The sequence below is a fragment of the Physella acuta genome, unplaced genomic scaffold, assembly GCF_028476545.2.
Source record: "Physella acuta isolate Inbredline_101_S28 unplaced genomic scaffold, ASM2847654v3 ptg000098l, whole genome shotgun sequence".
NCBI lineage: Eukaryota > Metazoa > Mollusca > Gastropoda > Physidae > Physella > Physella acuta.
Window position 1 is genome coordinate 360,179 of NW_026731618.1, and position 25,825 is coordinate 386,003.

The following is a 25,825-nucleotide window of genomic DNA, read 5'->3' on the forward strand; positions in this document are numbered from 1 at the left end:
GTTGGTCAGTTAGAAGAAGTTGGTCAGTTAAAAGAGGTTGGTCAGTTAGAAGAAGTTGGTCAGTTAAAAGAGGTTGGTCAGTTAGAAGAAGTTGGTCAGTTAAAAGAGGTTGGTCAGTTAGAAGAAGTTGGTCAGTTAAAAGAGGTTGGTCAGTTAGAAGAAGTTGGTCAGTTAAAAGAGGTTGGTCAGTTAGAAGAAGTTGGTCAGTTAAAAGAGGTTGGTCAGTTAGAAGAAGTTGGTCAGTTAGAAGAAGTTGGTCAGTTAAAAGAAGTTGGTCAGTTAGAAGAAGTTGGTCAGTTAAAAGAGGTTGGTCAGTTAGAAGAAGTTGGTCAGTTAGAAGAGGTTGGTCAGTTAAAAGAGGTTGGTCAGTTAGAAGAAGTTGGTCAGTTAGAAGAAGTTGGTCAGTTAGAAGAAGTTGGTCAGTTAAAAGAGGTTGGTCAGTTAGAAGAAGTTGGTCACTTAGAAGAAGTTGGTCAGTTAGAAGAAGTTGGTCAGTTAAAAGAGGTTGGTCAGTTAGAAGAAGTTGGTCAGTTAGAAGAAGTTGGTCAGTTAGAAGAAGTTGGTCAGTTAGAAGAAGTTGGTCAGTTAAAAGAAGTTGGTCAGTTAGAAGAAGTTGGTCAGTTAGAAGAGGTTGGTCAGTTAGAAGAGGTTGGTCAGTTAAAAGAAATTGGTCAGTTAGAAGAAGTTGGTCAGTTAGAAGAGGTTGGTCAGTTAGAAGAGGTTGGTCAGTTAGAAGAAGTTGGTCAGTTAGAAGAAGTTGGTCAGTTAGAAGAAGTTGGTCAGTTAGAAGAGGTTGGTCAGTTAGAAGAAGTTGAAATTCAGCTCGCCACAACGACAGACAGTGAAAGCAAGTTAAATAAAAGCCGGTAACTAAGAATTTTCACAAGTTTAGAAAACAAGGAAAAACAAAAAAAAATTAACAAGTTTATTTTTTAAAATAATTATTTTATCACATTTAGTCCTTCATGTGCAGTAAGAAAACCTGCTCTAAGGACGTCTGTTGGACCGTGAAATGTTGGAGGTCAAACGTCGACCTGGCCTCTAATGAAAGCCTGAAGATTTCAGACAAACGGGCAGTCTCTGGAACTTGTAGGTGGTAGTACGAGGGTTGGGCGTTGAAAACCTGAGGATAAACAAACACAAAGTTAGGATAGAATAAAGTTTGTTTGTATGGTCGTTGGACGTTGAAAATCTGAGGATAAACAAATGCAAAGTTAGGATATGGAATAAAGTTTGTTTGTATGGTCGTTGGACGTTGAAAACCTGAGGATAAACAAATGCAAAGTTAGGATGGAATAAAGTTTGTTTGTATGGTCGTTGGACGTTGAAAATCTGAGGATAAACAAATGCAAAGTTAGGATGGAAAAGTTTGTTTGTATGGTCGTTGGGCGTCGAAAATCTGAATTCCGACTAACGGAAAATTAGATATGAATCTTTCGGGAGGTATCTTAAACTCGTTCTAAGTGTTCTATATTAAGCTGTGTTAGTTGTCCCACGTGCCATTTGTATTAACTCGCATACCGTAGTTCCAGGGATGGATGAGATCAGGAAATCTACCGCAGGCTTCAGTGGAAGGATGGCTCCGTCCTCTTGATGTTTAGCGTGGAGGATGACGGTATAGCCCTGGGCAAATTTGTTCTTCAAGTGCTGCGTGCTGCCCAGACACATCAACCGCCCTCTTTTGAGGATCGCAATTTTCGTGCACAGCGCTTCACACTCCTCCATGCTGAAACATCACGAGATCCGATAACATTTTTACTGTATTCTATGGTTAACATATTCTAATTCTATTAAACTTTGCGATTTTTTTTTCAATTTTATTTAGTGATAATTTATTGCATATTTAATGTATTTTAAATATTATTTTACAATAGTACAATGTTATTTACAAGAATATTTATAGAATACCCATCTGAAGTTCTCTGGTCAATTATTGACCTCTCACCTGTGTGAGGTCAGCACCAAGGTTCTCTCCATTGACCTGATCATATGCAGACATTTCCAAAGACTTCTCCTAGAGATGGGGTCCATGCCAGCTGTCGGTTCGTCTAGCATTATAAAGTGGGGGTCACCGATGATGGCTATCCCCATTGACAACTTTCTTTTGTTGCCACCGCTGGCAAGATTTCAATAAAAAAAAATTTTCAGTTTAAAAATATTTTAAATCAACTCTCGGCACCATTAATAGACTATTCGATTATTTTATAACAATCGCTAGTTGAATTATTCACAAGCGCTTTAACTATGTATGTGTAGATTTGCTGTGGGGTTTCAAAGTGAATTTACAATAATCTTTATTAAGTGTTAATAATCTTAATTAATTCCAAGACTTTATATCCCTCCCTTGCGTGAATGTTCACTACCGCTGTTGGTGTGTCGACTTTTTGTTTCACCACTCCGACTACTCTTACAGCCGTTACAGCTGCCTACCTGTAAGCGGATGTCACTTTATCCTCGTGTGGTCGAAGAGTGATAAAATCGATGACCATTTCCGTGATGGTATTTAGATATTGCTCTTTAACTCCCCTCAGCCTTGCGTACAGGTACAGGGTCTCTCGTCCTGTCAGTGAGTCATGGAGGGCGTCAAACTGGGGGCAGTAACTCATCATAGACTGGACCTGTAACATTAAGGGCAGTAACTCATCATAGACTGGACCTGTAACATTAAGGGCAGTAACTCATCATAGACTGGACCTGTAACATTAAGGGCAGTAACTCATCATAGACTGGACCTGTAACATTAAGGGCAGTAACTCATCATAGACTGGACCTGTAACATTAAGGGCAGTAACTCATCATAGACTGGACCTGTAACATTAAGGGCAGTAACTCAGCATAGACTGGACCTGTAACATTAAGGGCAGTAACTCATCATAGACTGGACCTATAACATTAAGGGCAGTAACTCATCATAGACTGGACCTGTAACATTAAGGGCAGTAACTCATCATAGACAGGACCTGTAACATTAAGGGCAGTAACTCATCATAGACTGGACCTGTAACATTAAGGGCAGTAACTCATCATAGACTGGACCTGTAACATTAAGGGCAGTAACTCATCATAGACTGGACCTGCAACATTAAGGGCAGTAACTCATCATAGACTGGACCTGTAACATTAAGGGCAGTAACTCATCATACACTGGACCTATAACATTAAGGGCAGTAACTCATCATAGACTGGACCTGTAACATTAAGGGCAGTAACTCATCATAGACTGAACCTGAATCATTAAGGGCAGTAACTCATCATAGACTTGACCTGTAACATTAAGGGCAGTAACTTATCATAGACTGGACCTGTAGCGTCAAAGGCGGTAATTCAACATAGACTGGACCTAAAAAAAAACTGAGGGCAGTAGCTTATAACGGAGTAGAGTTAAACAATAACTAGTAAAAGTATTAAATGTTACAAGTTAAAAAATTATAATTTTAATAGAATAAGTAATTTAAATTTGAATTAAATATATCAATTATAACTTTTCTATAGTCGCTATACGTTCCTTGTGTAACTGAAGACTTTATATCGGCTTCTATTTTACGCCATAGCCTTCACTTTACCAATGCATCAAAATTGAATGAACTCGACTGTAGTCCATTTCATTAGGTCGTCAGTACTTGCCCAAACAAGATTGAAAAGATGAACACAGTTGATAACTCGCTCTGGGTAAAAGTGTGACGGTGATCAATACTTGGTAACCAACTCACCTTTTTTATTTTGGATTTGATATTATAGCCGCCTACGTAAGCCTCTCCTGCCGATAAAGTAATGTCCCCTGTCAACATTTTGAAGATGGTTGTCTTCCCAGCTCCATTCTGTCCCAGCAACCCTAGGCACTCCTTGTCTGGCACCCCAAAGCTAACGGGGTGGACCGCCGTATGTATGGAGCAGCAAAGACTACAGTAGACTTTCTTCAGGTCGATCAGAAGAAGGGCGTCTGAAACAGAGAGAAAGTCAGTCAGTGTGCAGTGTAGGATGCAGCGGGGTGAGCTGAGAGTGCAGCAGCCCGAGGCCCCAGACATTTTTACAAACCATAGTAAAATTTTAGAGTTTTATAACTAGAAAAATACTAAGTTTTAATTTTGATTTGCAACTTCTATAACATTGATTCTAAAAATATAAAATTTCTGAATTATTTTTAGGCTTGAGTTTTTATTTTTTTACAATCGCTCTGAGGTCAACTTATTTTTTAAAAAAACAATTTTATCCATGACAACAATTTGATGAAAGGATTCTCGTCAACTCGCTGGCGTCCATTAGCTCTCAATCACTAACATTCGGACAAGGCTATAAACTATAAACGCGAGCAATACTCTATTGCTAAAGCGTGAGTTTTCTCCCTTAAAAGTTTGTGTATATCCTTATATAACATAAGGGTAACGGCCTTCAAGTGTAACAGAGCTTTAATTTTTTTAAATTAAGTTTTTTAACACTTACATTTTAAAATAGAATAGAACCGCTTAGAAAAAAAAGAATTGTGCACCATTTGAGTGCAGTGTATGTATAGTAGAGAGGAAAATGAGTACTTTATTTTAGAAACATTACTTACCTTTTTTTTAGAAATTGGAAATAGCGTAAAGTAGTACTTCCAATTACCGGAAATTACTTACAATTTGGCAGAATCAAAAGAATAATATCTTATAACTAGGGCCTATATATAAAATTTGGTCTACCTAACTGAAACGATACTCAATTGCTCGGTATTTCAGAAATCCGAAATAGATTAAACTACTATTTCCGGTTGCCGATAGTTAATAACTAATCAGTGTTATAACTGAGTCTAACCCTTCTCGTCCCACCGCTAGTGGGTATCTACCCCACCCCCCTCCTGCCCCACACCTGAACTGTGACAGCGTGTACTGCCCTCCCCACCCCACCCCCCACACCTGTACTGGGACACAATGCATCAGTCCCACCTAGGATTTTTGCAGGCGCCCGTCCCTCCCCCTCGCTGGAATGTCGGGGTCATGCAGGGGTTAAGGAACCCAAAGGGTCAAGCTTGGCCAGAAAGATAGGAAAGTTGAACGTTAGGCTGGTTAGAATGTAGTCGTGTTTTTTGTGTTCTTGTAAAGTGTGGTAGGGCTGGCCCCTATTAGGCCAGCCGCTATTAATGAACTAGTTCTGCTTCCTTAGAGGATAGTAAGACTACCATATACAGTGTAGTTCCATTATCTATGTTATTAAACCTGTTCAGCTGAAATTGTGTTGGCGTTTCATTTGAACCTCTCACTGCAGTCATCACCACCATCAAAACAAAGCAAACAGATGACTACATAATATATATATATATATATATATATATATATATATATATATATATATATATATATATATATATATATATATATATATTTATATATATATACATATATATATATATATATATATATATATATATATATATATATATATATATATATATATATATATATATATATATATATATAAAGTAATGCATGTGTGTGTGTGTCTGGTGCCCCCCCCCCCCCCCATCCACCCCAGCAGGGCGCGATTAGTTATTTTTTACGATATATAAACATAAAAGTCAATTGCGGTTTGACACCGTTCATCCGATCGCCATCAAACTTTGGTTAGTTTATTAGAACACTCCAGGGGAGGTTTCTGTAAAAAAATATCGTTTTTAATTTAGCAAGGGCGTCGCACCGGGAGGGTGCGATTCTTCTCTATATACGGTATATTAAAAACGTTAAATTCGGATGCGGTTCGACACCATTTATCCGAATGCCATAAAACTTTGGAGAGTTGATGAGAACAGTGGTTGGTTGGGTGTCACCCGGTGCGGTACTTCGTGGTGTCGTCCCCCCCCCCCTAAAAAACCATGTGTGTCACTCCCACCCCAATTAATAAATGTCGATGTGTACTTTAACGACTATTTAACTTTGATTAAATATTAATGGAACTGGTAAAAAAGTGTTGTTGTTTTTTTTTCTGTACATATTTTTATATTTATACTTGTGTACACTGTTTGACGTTTGTATATTTAAACTTGTGTACAAGTTTGTATATTTACAATTTTGTACAAGTTTGTATATTTAAACTTGTGTACAAGTGTGTAGGCTATATTTAAACTTGGGGGGCGTCCATAAATGACGTCACATGCGTAGGGGGAGGGGGGATCCGTAATTTTGTGACGGTGTGTGACGAGGGGGAGGTGGTGTCAGATGGTGTGACGTCACTTTTTTGCTTTATAAAAGAGCAGAGTTAAAAAACGAGGTTTAGCCGTATATTTAAACATGTGTACATTGTTTGACGTGTGTATTTAAACTCGTGTACATTTGTTAATCGATAGCTTTAAATGTAAAACCGAAAAGAAGAACATTCTATTCCAATTACCGCTTTTAAGAAGATCTTCCTTCGGTGATTCGTGCACTCTCTTCTGCTCGTTGATGATGTCATCATCCTCTTGGGCTACCTGCACATCTGCAAATTTCTTTCCACAGAAAAGTGTCTGAATACATGACACGCGGTACCTTGTACAGAGACAAGTGAGATAAAATTCATACCCCAGCTATGGTCTGTGTCGTGTAGCTTAGCGTATGACGATACCATTCCCTAGAACCTTCGCGGTACACTCAAACAACTAGTTCAATGCAGTTCTAATACAATTAGTTCACCTAAAAATGGTAGTGTAAGAAATAAGAAATTTAGTTCGTAAAGCTCATGGTTGCTAAACCGAAAAGTCACGAGTTCGAACCCTAGGACAGATAAGGCTCGTTAGCTGGGGACAGCCACTCTTCTAGAAGAGACAACTCCAAAATCAAACAACTGTTGCCTTGTAGTTTGTTCTTGGCTGGACAAAGGCTATGGAAGCAAATCCAAAAAGAAAAGCAGGCTGAAATCGGAGTCACAATGGCGCATAACCAGTTGACACGTATACTTAAATGCGATATTTTTAAAAATTGGTCTATTATGTTACAGCCCAAAGCAAGGCGTCTCACGAACATCTCACAATGTTTCAAGTCGTGAGGTCTCGAATCGAGACAAGCAGTGACGGTTGTTGACAAAACATTCAGGGTTGTACATCTGTCTCAAACATCATAACTCAATCAAACTCGCGTGCGTGAATGATTGCGTGCATGCGAGTATAGTTATCGTAGTAAATAGGAAACAATAACTTACCAAATGAGTCTGATAACCTTGAATTCGATCAACATTATAAAAATCCAGGAAAGTACACCTTGGCCGAGCAACTTTGAGTAGCATTTAGGCAATTCGTGAGAAAATCCTTCCATGACCTCGATAAACCCATCTGTGTGAACAAATGTAATACATGCTCATCTTGTGTGGCAAATTAAGGATAAGCCGTTTGCAATGTGGATAAAAAAATTAAAGACAAGCCCTTGACAATGTGGATAAAAAAAATTAAAGACAAGCCCTTGACAATGTGGATAAAACAAATTAAAGACAAGCCCTTGACAATGTGGATAAAACAAATTAAAGACAAGGCCTTGACAATGTGGATAAAACAAATTAAAGACAAGCCCTGGACAATGTAAATATTGTTTTAAAAATGGAAGTTCGTGAAACAAGTTGATTGGACGTGACGTAAATAGGCTAGACATAAAAACATGTTTTATATTTTAAAAAACACAAAAAAGAATTGTAAAGTGTTGCCGATACATATGTATAGTCTTGCCGATATTTAAGTTCATATAAAACGTTGCCGATACTTAAGTTCATGTATAGTGTTGCAGATACTTAAGTTCAGTTATAGTGTTGCAGATACTTAAGTTCATGTATAGTGTTGCAGATACTTAAGTTCATGTATAGTGTTGACGATACTTAAGTTTATGCATAGTGTTGCCGATACTTAAGTTTATGTAAAGTGTTGCCGATACTTAAGTTTATGTAAAGTGTTGCCGATACTTAAGTTTATGCATAGTGTTGCCGATACTTAAGTTTATGCATAGTGTTGCCGATACTTAAGTTTATGTAAAGTGTTGCCGATACTTAAGTTTATGGAAAGTGTTGCCGATACTTAAGTTTATGGAAAGTGTTGCCGATACTTAAGTTTATGTAAAGTGTTGCCGATGCTTAAGTTTATGTAAAGTTTTGCCGATACTTAAGTTTATGTAAAGTGTTGCCGATGCTTAAGTTTATGGAAAGTGTTGCCGATACTTAAGTTTATGTATAGTGTTGCAGATACTTAAGTTCATGTATAGTGTTGCAGATACTTAAGTTCATGCATAGTGTTGCCGATACTTAAGTTTATGGAAAGTGTTGCCGATACTTAAGTTTATGGAAAGTGTTGCCGATACTTAAGTTTATGGAAAGTGTTGCCGATACTTAAGTTTATGTAAAGTGTTGCCGATGCTTAAGTTTATGTAAAGTTTTGCCGATACTTAAGTTTATGTAAAGTGTTGCCGATGCTTAAGTTTATGGAAAGTGTTGCCGATACTTAAGTTTATGTAAAGTGTTGCCGATACTTAAGTTTATGGAAAGTGTTGCCGATACTTAAGTTTATGTATAGTGTTGCAGATACTTAAGTTTATGTAAAGTGTTGCCGATACTTAAGTTTATGGAAAGTGTTGCCGATACTTAAGTTTATGGAAAGTGTTGCAGATACTTAAGTTTATGTAAAGTGTTGCCGATACTTAAGTTTATGGAAAGTGTTGCAGATACTTAAGTTTATGTAAAGTGTTGCCGATGCTTAAGTTTATGTAAAATTTTGCCGATACTTAAGTTTATGTAAAGTGTTGCCGATGCTTAAGTTTATGTAAAGTGTTGCCGATACTTAAGTTTAGGTACTTACTCGCCCCTCCACTGAAAGCCATTAAAAGTAAAATGGACGAAAGGGCGTAGTTAGGCGAAATATATCCGAAGAACAAATCCAGGAAGAAGTAGAAGCCTTCTAATGATACTCCTATACCCTTGATGACGGTGATTATACTACTAAATATCACACCTGCATAAAGATCGACACATAATCAAGGGTGACTATACCAGACACAAGGCTGACCATACCAGACACAAGGCTGACCATACCACACAGACACAAGGCTGACCATACCAGACACAAGGCTGACCATACCAGACACAAGGCTGACCATACCACACAGACACAAGGCTGACCATACCAGACACAAAGCTGACCATACCAGACACAAGGCTGACCATACCAGACACAAGGCTGACCATACCACACAGACACAAGGCTGACCATACCACACAGATACAAGGCTGACCATACCACACAGACACAAAGCTGACCATACCAGACATAAGGCTGACCATACCAGACACAAGGCTGACCATATCACACAGACACAAGGCTGACCATACCACACAGACACAAAGCTGACCATACCAGACACAAAGCTGACCATACCAGATACAAGGCTGACCATACCACACAGACACAAGGCTGACCATACCAGACACAAGGCTGACCATACCACACAGACACAAGGCTGACCATACCAGACACAAAGCTGACCATACCACACAGACACAAGGCTGACCATACCAGATACAAGGCTGACCATACCAGACACAAGGCTGACCATACCAGACACAAGGCTGACCATACCAGACACAAGGCTGACCATACCAGACAGACACAAGGCTGACCATACCAGACACAAGGCTGACCATACCAGATACAAGGCTGACCATGTCACACAGACATAAGGCTGACCATACCACACAGACACAAGGCTGACCATACCAGACACAAGGCTGACCATACCACACAGACACAAGGCTGACCATACCAGACACAAGGCTGACCATATCACACAGACATAAGGCTGACCATACAACACAGACACAAGGCTGACCATACCAGACACAAGGCTGACCATATCACACAGACACAAAGCTGACCATACCAAACATAAGGCTGACCATACCAGACACAAGGCTGACCATACCAGACACAAGGCTGACCATATCACACAGACACAAAGCTGACATACCAGACACAAGGCTGACCATACCAGACACAAGGCTGACCATACCAGACACAAGTCTGACCATACCAGACACAAAGCTGACCATACCAGACACAAAGCTGACCATACCAGATACAAGGCTGACCATACCAGACAGACACAAGGCTGACCATATCACACAGACACAAGGCTGACCATACCACACAGACACAAGGCTGACCAAACCAGACACAAAGCTGACCATACCACACAGACACAAGGCTGACCATACCAGACATAAGGCTGACCATACCAGACATAAGGCTGACCATACCAGACACAAGGCTGACCATATCACACAGACATAAGGCTGACCATACCACACAGACACAAGGCTGACCATATCACACAGACACAAAGCTGACCATACCAAACATAAGGCTGACCATACCAGACACAAGGCTGACCATACCAGACATAAGGCTGACCATACCAGACACAAGGCTGACCATATCACACAGACACAAAGCTGACCATACCAGACACAAGGCTGACCATACCAGACACAAGGCTGACCATACCAGACACAAGTCTGACCATACCACACAGACACAAGTCTGACCATACCACACAGACACAAAGCTGACCATACCAAACATAAGGCTGACCATACCAGACACAAGGCTGACCATACCAGACATAAGGCTGACCATACCAGACACAAGGCTGACCATATCACACAGACACAAAGCTGACCATACCAGACACAAGGCTGACCATACCAGACACAAGGCTGACCATACCAGGCACAAGGCTGACCATACCAGACACAAGGCTGACCATACCAGACAGACACAAAGCTGACCATACCAGACACAAAGCTGACCATACCACACAGACACAAGGCTGACCATACCAGACACAAGGCTGACCATACCAGACACAAGTCTGACCATACCACACAGACACAAGGCTGACCATACCACACAGACACAAGGCTGACCATACCAGACACAAGGCTGACCATACCAGACACAAGGCTGACCATATCACACAGACACAAGAATGACCATACCAGACACAAGGCTGACCATACCACACAGACACAAGGCTGACCATACCAGACACAAGGCTGACCATACCACACAGATACAAGGCTGACCATACCACACAGACACAAGGCTGACCATACCAGACACAAGGCTGACCATACCACACAGACACAAGGCTGACCATACCAGACACAAGGCTGACCATACCACACAGACACAAGGCTGACCATACCAGACACAAGGCTGACCATACCACACAGATACAAGGCTGACCATACCAGACACAAGGCTGGCCATACCAGACACAAGGCTGACCATACCAGACACAAGGCTGAACATACCACACAGACACAAGGCTGACCATACCAGACACAAGGCTGACCATACCAGACACAAGGCTGACCATACCAGATACAAGGCTGACCATACCAGACAGACACAAGGCTGACCATATCACACAGACACAAAGCTGACCATACCACACAGACACAAGGCTGACCATACCAGACACAAGGCTGACCATACCAGACAGACACAAGGCTGACCATATCACACAGACACAAAGCTGACCATACCACACAGACACAAGGCTGACCATACCAGACACAAGGCTGACCATACCACACAGATACAAGGCTGACCATACCAGACACAAGGCTGACCATACCACACAGACACAAGGCTGACCATACCAGACACAAGGCTGACCATACCACACAGACACAAGGCTGACCATACCAGACACAAGGCTGACCATACCAGACACAAGGCTGACCATACCAGACACAAGGCTGACCATACCAGACACAAGGCTGACCATACCAGACACAAGGCTGACCATACAAGACACAAGTCTGACCATACCACACAGACACAAGGCTGACCATACCAGACACAAGGCTGACCATACCAGACACAAGGCTGACCATACCACACAGACACAAGGCTGACCATACCACACAGACACAAGGCTGACCATACCAGACACAAGGCTGACCATACCACACAGATACAAGGCTGACCATACCACACAGACACAAGGCTGACCATACCAGACACAAGGCTGACCATACCAGATACAAGGCTGACCATACCACACAGACACAAGGCTGACCATATCACACAGACACAAGGCTGACCATACCACACAGACACAAGGCTGACCATACCAGACACAAGGCTGACCATACCACACAGACACAAGGCTGACCATACTAGACACAAGGCTGACCATACCAGACACAAGGCTGACCATACCAGACACAAGGCTGACCATATCACACAGACACAAGGCTGACCATACCACACAGACACAAAGCTGACCATACCAGACACAAAGCTGACCATACCAGATACAAGGCTGACCATACCAGACACAAGGCTGACCATACCACACAGACACAAGGCTGACCATACCACACAGACACAAAGCTGACCATACCAGACACAAAGCTGACCATACCAGATACAAGGCTGACCATACCACACAGACACAAGGCTGACCATACCAGACACAAGGCTGACCATACCAGACACAAGGCTGACCATACCAGATACAAGGCTGACCATACCAGACAGACACAAGGCTGACCATATCACACAGACACAAAGCTGACCATACCACACAGACACAAGGCTGACCATACCAGACACAAGGCTGACCATACCAGACAGACACAAGGCTGACCATATCACACAGACACAAAGCTGACCATACCACACAGACACAAGGCTGACCATACCAGACACAAGGCTGACCATACCACACAGATACAAGGCTGACCATACCAGACACAAGGCTGACCATACCACACAGACACAAGGCTGACCATACCAGACACAAGGCTGACCATACCACACAGACACAAGGCTGACCATACCAGACACAAGGCTGACCATACCAGACACAAGGCTGACCATACCACACAGACACAAGGCTGACCATACCAGACACAAGGCTGACCATACCACACAGACACAAGGCTGACCATACCACACAGATACAAGGCTGACCATACCAGACACAAGGCTGACCATACCACACAGACACAAGGCTGACCATACCAGACACAAGGCTGACCATACCACACAGACACAAGGCTGACAATACCAGACACAAGGCTGACCATACCAGACACAAGGCTGACCATACCACACAGATACAAGGCTGACCATATCACACAGACACAAGGCTGACCATACCAGACACAAGGCTGACCATATCACACAGACACAAAGCTGACCATACCACACAGACACAAGGCTGACCATACCACACAGACACAAGGCTGACCATACCAGACACAAGGCTGACCATACCAGACACAAGGCTGACCATACCAGACACAAGGCTGACCATACCAGACACAAGGCTGACCATACCACACAGACACAAGGCTGAAAATACCACACAGACACAAGGCTGACCATATCAGACACAAGGCTGACCATACCAGACACAAGGCTGACCATATCACACAGACACAAGGCTGACCATACCACACAGACACAAGGCTGACCATACCAGACACAAGGCTGACCATACCAGACACAAGGCTGACCATACCACACAGACACAAGGCTGACAATACCAGACACAAGGCTGACCATACCACACAGACACAAGGCTGACAATACCAGACACAAGGCTGACCATACCAGACACAAGGCTGACCATACCACACAGATACAAGGCTGACCATATCACACAGACACAAGGCTGACCATACCAGACACAAGGCTGACCATACCAGACACAAGGCTGACCATACCAGACACAAGGCTGACCATACCAGACACAAGGCTGACCATACCAGACACAAGGCTGACCATACCAGACACAAGGCTGACCATACCAGACACAAGGCTGACCATACCAGACACAAGGCTGACCATACCAGACACAAGGCTGACCATACCAGACACAAGGCTGACCATACCAGACACAAGGCTGACCATACCAGACACAAGGCTGACCATACCAGACACAAGGCTGACCATACCAGACACAAGGCTGAACATACCAGACACAAGGCTGACCATACCAGACACAAGGCTGACCATACCACACAGACACAAGACTGACCATACCAGACACAAGGCTGACCATACCAGACACAAGGCTGAACATACCACACAGACACAAGGCTGACCATACCAGACACAAGGCTGACCATACCACACAGACACAAGGCTGACCATACCAGACACAAGGCTGAACATACCAGACACAAGGCTGACCATACCACACAGACACAAGGCTGAACATACCACACAGACACAAGGCTGACCATACCAGACACAAGGCTGACCATACCACACAGATACAAGGCTGACCATACCACACAGACACAAGGCTGACCATACCACACAGACACAAGGCTGACCATACCACACAGACACAAGGCTGACCATAACACACAGATACAAGGCTGACCATACCACACAGACACAAGGCTGACCATACCACACAGACACAAGGCTGACCATACCAGACACAAGACTGAACATACCACACAGACACAAGGCTGAACATACCAGACACAAGGCTGACCATACCAGACACAAGGCTGACCATACCACACAGACACAAGGCTGAACATACCAGACACAAGGCTGACCATACCACACAGATACAAGGCTGACCATATCACACAGACACAAGGCTGACCATACCAGACACAAGGCTGACCATACCACACAGATACAAGGCTGACCATATCACACAGACACAAGGCTGACCATACCAGACACAAGGCTGACCATACCAGACACAAGGCTGACCATACCAGACACAAGGCTGACCATACCAGACACAAGGCTGACCATACCAGACACAAGGCTGACCATACCACACAGACACAAGACTGACCATACCAGACACAAGGCTGACCATACCAGACACAAGGCTGAACATACCACACAGACACAAGGCTGACCATACCAGACACAAGGCTGACCATACCAGACACAAGGCTGAACATACCACACAGATACAAGGCTGACCATATCACACAGACACAAGGCTGACCATACCAGACACAAGGCTGACCATACCACACAGATACAAGGCTGACCATATCACACAGACACAAGGCTGACCATACCAGACACAAGGCTGACCATACCAGACACAAGGCTGACCATACCAGACACAAGGCTGACCATACCACACAGACACAAGGCTGACCATACCAGACACAAGGCTGAACATACCAGACACAAGGCTGACCATACCACACAGACACAAGGCTGAACATACCACACAGACACAAGGCTGACCATACCAGACACAAGGCTGACCATACCACACAGATACAAGGCTGACCATACCACACAGACACAAGGCTGACCATACCACACAGACACAAGGCTGACCATACCACACAGACACAAGGCTGACCATACCACACAGATACAAGGCTGACCATACCACACAGACACAAGGCTGACCATACCACACAGACACAAGGCTGACCATACCAGACACAAGACTGAACATACCACACAGACACAAGGCTGAACATACCAGACACAAGGCTGACCATACCACACAGACACAAGGCTGAACATACCAGACACAAGGCTGACCATACCACACAGACACAAGGCTGAACATACCAGACACAAGGCTGACCATACCACACAGACACAAGGCTGACCATACCACACAGACACAAGACTGAACATACCACACAGACACAAGGCTGAACATACCAGACACAAGGCTGACCATACCACACAGACACAAGGCTGAACATACCAGACACAAGGCTGACCATACCACACAGACACAAGGCTGAACATACCAGACACAAGGCTGACCATACCACACAGACACAAGGCTGACCATACCACACAGACACAAGACTGACCACACGTACAAATAATGGCCTTATTTGCCTTGTGCTTTTTTATCAGAGATGTAACCAACCTCCTATGAACACACAATTTTATCGGCGGAGGGTGGTTGGGTTGCTTTGACGGCAGCATAAACTGCAAGGTTTTTTACAAGTAGTACTTGTGAAAACAGCGGTTATCCGTAAAAATAAACCGGGAGTGATCTCCCCTATACTTTCTCGAATATTCTTATATAAAACAACAGGGGATGGGGACTTGGGATATAGTTATGATTTTTAATCCATTTTAAATACTTAAACTTTTTAAAATAGAATAGAATCTCATAGAAAAAAGAATTGCGCACCAAGCGAACACCGAATAAAGATGTGTATAATAGTGCGGAATATTATTAGTACTTTATAAATTCTCATGTTTTTTGAGAAATCGGAAATAGTGAAAATTACTACTTGCGCTCAACGGAAATTACTCAAAATTTGACAGAAGGCAGAAAATTAGATCTTTTACTTACATGTGAAATTTAATTTATCTATCTGAAATAGTACACAAGTTATAGGCTTTTGAAAAATCAAAGTAGAAAAAGTACCACTTCCGGTTATCGGAAATCGCTCAAAAGTTGATACGGATCTACGATTTTGATAAAATACTTATTTATGAAATTTCACAAACATACGGACAAGATTGCAAAATTATGTTTTTCCTTATCAGTGAGGTGTAGTCCTAAAACGTCGAGATTTGTAAAAATCTCGATTATTTTTTTTTTTGCACGATTACAAGACTTTATCTATACTGCGTATATACGAGAAAGTAAAAAGGAAAAGTTACATCTCTGCTTTCTATTTAGTACAAGTAATGACTGTATTACAGAAAGAGAAAAAATGAGATCAATTACCTATGACGAGATTGACGATGAGAATGATGACGATTGCTATTGTCGGCGAGGAGAAGATGTTCTGTATCAGGTAGAGATACGGAAAAGATGCGATGCTAAATGCGGAAAAGCCGATGACTAAAACTAGCCAGCGGTCGCGGTCGAGGAAGACTTTGTGGTTGAAAGCCAGCAAGCACATGTATACGGTGATGATGGTTATAAATAGCAGAAAGTCGAAGACAAACGTCCCCAGCCAATACGCTACAGGGTGGACACCGCTCAGTGTTTGGAGGTGTTTGGCACCAGTCTAAAGATGAAAATAACTTTAGCACCAGTCATAAGATGTAAACAAATGTGACAGCATGACCATTACTACAGACAAATCAGCAAATGCAAAACCAAAGACAAGACTAAATACACAAGATATGAGACAAAGATCAGGAGACTTGACTCAAGACACAGGAGACTATACACAACATACACAACATATGGGTGCTGGAGAGACAGGAGACTTGACTCAAGACACAGGAGACTGTACACAACATATGGGTGCTGGACAGACAGGAGACTTGACTCAAGACACAGGAGACTGTACACAACATATGGGGCTGGACAGACAGGAGACTTGACTCAAGACACAGGAGACTGTACACAACATATGGGTGCTGGACAGACAGGAGACTTGACTCATGACACAGGAGACTGTACACAACATACACAACATATGGGTGCTGGACAGACAGGAGACTTGACTCAAGACACAGGAGACTGTACACAACATATGGTGCTGGACAGACAGGAGACTTGACTCAAGACACAGGAGACTGTACACAACATATGGGTGCTGGACAGACAGGAGACTTGACTCAAGACACAGAAGACTGTACACAACATATGGGTGCTGGACAGACAGGAGACTTGACTCAAGACACAGGAGACTGTACACAACATATGGGTGCTGGACAGACAGGAGACTTGACTCATGACACAGGAGACTGTACACAACATATACAACATATGGGTGTGGACAGACAGGAGACTTGACTCTAGACACAGGAGACTGTACACAACATATGGGTGCTGGGCAGACAGGAGACTTGACTCAAGACACAGGAGACTGTACACAACATATGGGTGCTGGACAGACAGGAGACTTGACTCAAGACACAGGAGACTGTACACAATAAATGGGTGCTGGATAGACAGGAGACTTGACTCAAGACACAGGAGACTGTACACAACATATACAACATATGGGTGCTGGACAGACAGGAGACTTGACTCATGACACAGGAGACTGTACACAACATATGGGGCTGGACAGATAGGAGACTTGACTCAAGACACAGGAGACTGTACACAACATATGGGTGCTGGACAGACAGGAGACTTGACTCAAGACACAGGAGACTGTACACAACATATGGGTGCTGGACAGACAGGAGACTTGACTCAAGACACAGGAGACTGTACACAACATATGGGTGCTGGACAGACAGGAGACTTGACTCTAGACACAGGAGACTGTACACAACATATGGGTGCTGGACAGACAGGAGACTTGACTCAAGACACAGGAGACTGTACACAACATACACAACATATGGGTGCTGGACAGACAGGAGACTTGACTCTAGACACAGGAGACTGTACACAACATATGGGTGCTGGGCAGACAGGAGACATGACTCAAGACACAGGAGACTGTACACAACATATACAACATATGGGTGTGGACAGACAGGAGACTTGACTCTAGACACAGGAGACTGTACACAACATATGGGTGCTGGGCAGACAGGAGACTTGACTCAAGACACAGGAGACTGAACACAACATATGGGTGCTAGACAGACAGGAGACTTGACTCAAGACACAGGAGACTGTACACAACATATGGGGCTGGACAGACAGGAGACTTGACTCAAGACACAGGAGACTGTACACAACATATGGTGCTGGACAGACAGGAGACTTGACTCAAGACACAGGAGACTGTACACAACATATGGGTGCTGGACAGACAGGAGACTTGACTCAAGACACTGGAGACTGTATACAACATATGGGGCTGGACAGACAGGAGACTTGACTCAAGACACAGGAGACTGTACACAACATATGGGTGCTGGACAGACAGGAGACTTGACTCAAGACACAGGAGACTGTACACAACATATACAACATATGGGTGTGGACAGACAGGAGACTTGACTCTAGACACAGGAGACTGTACACAACATATGGGTGCTGGACAGACAGGAGACTTGACTCAAGACACAGGAGACTGTACACAACATATGGGTGCTGGACAGACAGGAGACTTGACTCAAGACACAGGAGACTGTACACAACATATGGGTGCTGGACAGACAGGAGACTTGACTCAAGACACAGGAGACTGTACACAACATATGGGTGCTGGACAGACAGGAGACTTGACTCAAGACACAGGAGACTGTACACAACATATGGGTGCTGGACAGACAGGAGACTTGACTCAAGACACAGGAGACTGTACACAACATATGGGTGCTGGACAGACAGGAGACTTGACTCTAGACACAGGAGACTGTACACAACATATGGGTGCTGGACAGACAGGAGACTTGACTCAAGACACAGGAGACTGTACACAACATATGGGTGCTGGACAGACAGGAGACTTGACTCAAGACACAGGAGACTGTACACAACATATGGGTGCTGGACAGACAGGAGACTTGACTCTAGACACAGGAGACTGTACACAACATATGGGTGCTGGACGGACAGGAGACTTGACTCAAGACACATGACTGTACACAACATATGGGTGCTGGACAGACAGGAGACTTGACTCAAGACACAGGAGACTGTACACAACATATACAACATATGGGTGCTGGAAAGACAGGAGACTTAACTCAAGACACAGGAGACTGTACACAACATATGGGGCTGGACAGACAGGAGACTTAACTCAAGACACAGGAGACTGTACACAACATACACAACATATGGGGCTGGACAGACAGGAGACTTAACTCAAGACACAGGAGACTGTACACAACATATGGGTGCTGGGCAGACAGGAGACTTGACTCAAGACACAGGAGACTGTACACAACATATGGGTGCTGGACAGACAGGAGACTTGACTCAAGACACAGGAGACTGTACACAACATATGGGTGCTGGACAGACAGGAGACTTGACTCAAGACACAGGAGACTGTACACAACATATGGGTGCTGGACAGACAGGAGACTTAACTCAAGACACAGGAGACTGTACACAACATATGGGTGCTGGACAGACAGGAGACTTGACTCAAGACACAGGAGACTGTACACAACATATGGGTGCTGGACAGACAGGAGACTTGACTCAAGACACAGGAGACTGTACACAACATATGGGTGCTGGACAGACAGGAGACTTGACTCAAGACACAGGAGACTGTACACAACATATACAACATATGGGTGCTGGACAGACAGGAGACTTGACTCTAGACACAGGAGACTGTACACAACATATGGGGCTGGACAGACAGGAGATGACAGAACACACATAAAAGACATTATCTATATAACATTGTTCCATTAATCCATCTGGTAAAGTCATTGTTCACTCCACATCCCCCCTACCCCACCCCTCCACTCCTCAAATACAGGAAGGTGTTTGAATCTGTGATTTAATTATGCCATTTACTCTGTTACATACTATTAAAAAAAAATTTCTTTACACGGTAACGTATTAAATGTGGTGTCGAACTGTTCAGCATATAATGCCAAATATTCGCGTAGTTGTCACCCTTTATCATATCCCTTTGCTGCCCGTATCCCATGCGGCTACTGTGCACAATGTTCTAACGCTAGTAGCATCTTTCTGAGAGATAAAGAATGTTCTAACGCTAGTAGCATCTTTCTGAGAGATAAAGAATGTTCTAACGCTATTAACATCTTTCTGAGATATAAAGAGATAAAGAATGTCATTACATAAAGGATCTCTGTCTAAATTAGAATGTCCATGACTGCTGATAACTTACCGCACATTCAACTATCAGGCCGTAGATCATCTGATGACTTAGATCATCTGATGAATTAGATCATCTGATGACTTAGATCATCTGATGACTTAGATCATCTGATGACTTAGATTATCTGATTACTTAGATCATCTGATGACTTAGATCATCTGATGACTTAGATCATCTGATGACTTAGATCATCTGATGACTTAGCTCATCTGATGACTTAGATCATCTGATGACTTAGATCATCTGATGACTTAGATCATCTGATGACAGATCATCTGATGACTTAGCTCATCTGATGACTTAGATCATCTGATGACTTAGATCATCTGATGACTTAGATCATCTGATGACTTAGATCATCTGATTACTTAGATCATCTGATGACTTAGATCATCTGATGACTTAGATCATCTGATGACTTAGCTCATCTGATGACTTAGATCATCTGATGACTTAGATCATCTGATGACTTATATCATCTGATGACTTAGATCATCTGATGACTTAGATCATCTGATGACTTAGATCATCTGATGACTTAGATCATCTGATGACTTAGATCATCTGAAGAATTAGATCATCTGATGACTTATATCATCTGATGACTTAGATCATCTGATGACTTAGATCATCTGATGACTTAGATCATCTGATGACTTAGATCATCTGATGACTTAGATCATCTGATGACTTAGATTATCTGATGACTTAGATCATCTGATGACTTAGATCATCTGATGACTTAGATCATCTGATGACTTAGATCATCTGATGACTTATATTATCTGATGACTTAGATCATCTGATGACTTAGATCATCTGATGACTTAGATCATCTGATGACTTAGCTCATCTTATGACTTACCGCACGTTCAACTATCAGGGCGTAGATAAACATGACTGGCAGAAGCACCATGGCAAAGATGACAGCGGTCAGCGTGCTCATTGCGAAGCCAGTGATACTTCCCGCAGTAAAATACTGGAGGCCAAGCTCAATAGAAAAGTCGTCCCCCAGTGCTGCCTTGACCTCAGCGTTGAGCATCAGTTGAAGCTAGAAGATTAGATTATCATGTTGAGCATCAGTTGAAGCTAGAAGATTAGATTATCATGTTGAGCATCAGTTGAAGCTAGAAGATTAGATTATCATGTTGAGCATCAGTTGAAGCTAGAAGATTAGATTATCATGTTGAGCATCAGTTGAAGCTAGAAGATTAGATTATCATGTTGAGCATCAGTTGAAGCTAGAAGATTAGATTATCATGTTTAGCATCAGTTGAAGCTAGAAGATTAGATTATCATGTTGAGCATCAGTTGAAGCTAGAAGATTAGATTATCATGTTGAGCATCAGTTGAAGCTAGAAGATTAGATTATCATGTTGAGCATCAGTTGAAGCTAGAAGATTAGATTATCATGTTTAGCATCAGTTGAAGCTAAAAGATTAGATTATCATGTTGAGCATCAGTTGAAGCTAGAAGATTAGATTATCATGTTGAGCATCAGTTGAAGCTAGAAGATTAGATTATCATGTTGAGCATCAGTTGAAGCTAGAAGATTAGATTATCATGTTTAGCATCAGTTGAAGCTAGAAGATTAGATTATCATGTTTAGCATCAGTTGAAGCTAGAAGATTAGATTATCATGTTTAGCATCAGTTGAAGCTAGAAGATTAGATTATCATGTTGAGCATCAGTTGAAGCTAGAAGATTAGATTATCATGTTGAGCATCAGTTGAAGCTAGAAGATTAGATTATCATGTTTAGCATCAGTTGAAGCTAGAAGATTAGACTATCATTTTTATTCACAGTTTTTTAAGCATACACAAAGCTATTGATAGCAATAAAAGGATAGAACAAGTCTGGATTAGGATAAAACTGTGAACTTCAATAAAAATAAAGTTTGCTCAATTCAACTTCACCATATGCTTCTTCGCCTGCTGTACTTCTTGTAAGATAATATCAGTTGTAATAATTTCAGTTGTAATAGACCACACCCCTGGAAAGGGGCAAGCAGTGGCGTCGCAAGGTCGGGTGTTACTCGGTGCGGGATCTCATGGTGTCACCCCCCCCCCTTCCGAAGAAACCCCATGTTAGTATATATATATATATATATATATATATATATATATATATATATATATATATATATATATATATATATATATATATATATATATATATATATATATAATGCGGAGATGGCCATTCCCCTTAATTTCCTTTGCCTTTGCCTCTGATTTAATGGCAGGGCGTAAATCAAAGAAACTAGCAAATTGTGGCCCTAGAAGGTATGATGAAGTAGCCCATAGTTTTACCGCAAGTCCCTGGCCGTGTGTTAGCCTGCCGTTGTAATATAGCACCGTTCTCCCCGTCTCGTTGAAGAGCACACCAAAACCCATTTGATCGTATTTTTCTTGACCGTTAGCATTGCCCCAATTGAGAAAGTAACCGTCGGGGTCATTCTGGAAACATCAAACATCAGATACATATTTATACAATCACAATTACTATTAATTGTTAATTAGAAAGCGGTTCAGGTATTATGTTTACATGTAGGTTTCAAACAGCTCGTTAATTCTTATAGTCATTACTTCAAGAGCGTTTTCAATATTTTATAGACAACTAAACGACCCAGTTTTCCGTTAGAAAAAGATCTGTAAAGTCCATCTATTCTACAACTTAATGTACAATTACTAAATTAAGAAGAAAATATATTTAGCTATTTCTTAACGTTTTATTGCCTAGACAAGTAAGTGGAATTACCCTGTCTAATTCAGTAAACTCGGAAGATGGCAGTTGCTTAAGTGAAATTACCCTGTTTAATTCAGTAAACTCGGAAGATGGCAGTTGCTTAAGTGGAATTACCCTGTCTAATTCAGTAAACTCGGAAGATGGCAGTTGCTTAAGTGGAATTACCCTGTCTAATTCAGTAAACTCGGAAGATGGCAGTTGCTTAAGTGAAATTACCCTGTCTAATTCAGTAAACTCGGAAGATGGCAGTTGCTTAAGTGGAATTACCCTGTCTAATTCAGTAAACTCGGAAGATGGCAGTTGCTTAAGTGAAATTACCCTGTCTAATTCAGTAAACTCGGAAGATGGCAGTTGCTTAAGTGAAATTACCCTGTCTAATTCAGTAAACTCGGAAGATGGCAGTTGCTTAAGTGAAATTACCCTGTCTAATTCAGTAAACTCGGAAGATGGCAGTTGCTTTTTGTAAGCATCCACAAGTCTTGGAGAGGTCTCTTTAGTTGTAGAAATCGGTGTGATCAGGTTGGTCAACCGGTCAGCACTGTAAGTCATCGGCTCAATTTGCAGCAAGGCTTCCTGACGGTCCGCGTAGAGACCAAAGGCAACGAAAAGCAAAGGGAGTATAATTAAAATGAGTGAAGACACGAGGCTTCGTTTAAACAAAATGAACTTCTTGATGAAGATCCCCCTCAGCTGCTGGTAGAAGACGGCTGGTTTCGTGGTACACTTGCTTTCGTTAAAGATCTTGAAGATTTGTTCTGTCAACATAAGTACCATGTCAATCAATTAAAACAAATGATATTCGACATTGTCAAGCAACATATAGGGCTATAGTTATACTGTCTGACCGTCTGTCTGTCTGTCTGTCTGTCCATCTGTCCGACTGTCTGTCTGTCCGTCCGTCCGTCCGTCCGTCCGTCCGTCCGTCCGTCCGTCCGTCCGTCCGTCCGTCCGTCTGTCTGTCTGTCTGTCTGTCTGTCTGTCGGTCCGTCCGTCCGTCCGTCCGTCCGTCCGTCCGTCCGTCCGTCCGTCCGTCCGTCCGTCCGTCCGTCTGTCTGTCTGTCAGTCTGTCTGTCTGATGAGAACGCTCTAGAGAAAATACAAGGAAAATAAAAAGTTTAACAGTGAACTATATTGACATTACATGAAACTAATAGCAATTTATTCAAATGAAACGAAACAAAAGTTTTGGAGCCAAAAAAGTACACACAATAAAATAACGTCATAGATTCTAGAGTAATGATAGACACACAATTTAATAACGTCATAGATTCTAGAGTAATGATCGAAATGAAAAAACGACACAATTAAAGCGGGAGTCATCTCCCTAAACTTTCTCGAATATTCTTATATAACACTTCAGGGATGGTAACTCAGGATTATAGACATGATTCGCATCAGTTTTTACATACTTAAGTTAAACTTTTTAAAAATAGAATAGAATCTAGTAGAAAAAAGTATTACACACCAAGTGAACGGCAATCAATATGTGTATAATAGTGCGGATTACTAGTGCTTTATAAATTCATATGCGTTTTTTTTTTTTTTTTTTTTTTTTTGAGAAATCATAAATAGCGTAAAATACTACTTCTGTGCAACGGAAATTACTCAAAATTTTATAGAAGACAGAAAATTAGATCTTGTATTCAGTGGCGTAGCGAGGTCGGGTGTCACCCGGTGCGGCACTTAATGTCGTCACCCCCCCCCCCCCCCCCCAGACACGTAGCGACCCTTCCCGGGGAAAAAACTTTCAAGTTTTCGATTTGCACCCCCCCCCTCTCAAACTTTCGATTTGCAACCCCCCCCCCCCCTGCTTGTATTTATATATGAAAATTCGTTTATCTATATGAAACAGAACTCAACTTATAGGCGTTTGAAAAACCAAAATTAAAATAAGTTCCACTTCCGGTTACTGGATATCGCTGAAAAGTTGATACAGTACTACAAATTTGATAGAATACGTATATATGAAATGTAAACGACCGAGCTTTATAGACCTAGCTTTAGTACTAATATCCTCTTAGTTTCTTTTAGACATTCTTCTCCGTGTAGGCAGCTATTTAAATTTTCGGAGGGAGGGACACTGCTAAAAGTATATATTTTTCTTTAAAAATTCTATTTCTTTCAGATGTCTTAAAGTAACTCTAAATGCTACCTTAGGGGCAAGCTTTACAGGTATAATCTACGACTATATTTAGTACGAGATAAATTTCATCAACCTAGCTGTAACGGTACTCAAGTTATAGCGTTTATACACACACACACACACACACACACAGACACACATATACACAGACATACGGACAAGATTGCAAAACTATGTTTTTTCTGACTAAGAGAGCCCTAAAACGTCGAGATTTACAAAAATCTCGAATTTTAT

At 42.2% G+C, this 25,825-nt stretch overlaps 1 protein-coding gene across 1 annotated transcript in view; it reads right to left on the reverse strand.

Moving 5' to 3' along the window:
• Nucleotides 1-954: 954 nt before the first annotated feature.
• LOC131930230 (phospholipid-transporting ATPase ABCA1-like) overlaps nucleotides 955-25,825 on the reverse strand; it is a 38,238-nt gene continuing 13,367 nt past the window's right edge. Inside the window, exons 11-22 of the mRNA XM_059286641.1 lie at nucleotides 23,869-24,203; nucleotides 23,013-23,159; nucleotides 21,566-21,751; nucleotides 16,698-16,983; nucleotides 8,777-8,929; nucleotides 7,144-7,273; nucleotides 6,358-6,494; nucleotides 3,711-3,940; nucleotides 2,431-2,618; nucleotides 1,946-2,116; nucleotides 1,522-1,726; nucleotides 955-1,123 (exon numbers count right to left, since the gene is read on the reverse strand). Of these exons, the coding sequence (XP_059142624.1) occupies nucleotides 956-1,123; nucleotides 1,522-1,726; nucleotides 1,946-2,116; nucleotides 2,431-2,618; nucleotides 3,711-3,940; nucleotides 6,358-6,494; nucleotides 7,144-7,273; nucleotides 8,777-8,929; nucleotides 16,698-16,983; nucleotides 21,566-21,751; nucleotides 23,013-23,159; nucleotides 23,869-24,203 (2,336 nt within the window). The 3' untranslated portion in view covers nucleotide 955. The remainder of the gene's footprint in view (nucleotides 1,124-1,521; nucleotides 1,727-1,945; nucleotides 2,117-2,430; nucleotides 2,619-3,710; nucleotides 3,941-6,357; nucleotides 6,495-7,143; nucleotides 7,274-8,776; nucleotides 8,930-16,697; nucleotides 16,984-21,565; nucleotides 21,752-23,012; nucleotides 23,160-23,868; nucleotides 24,204-25,825) is intronic.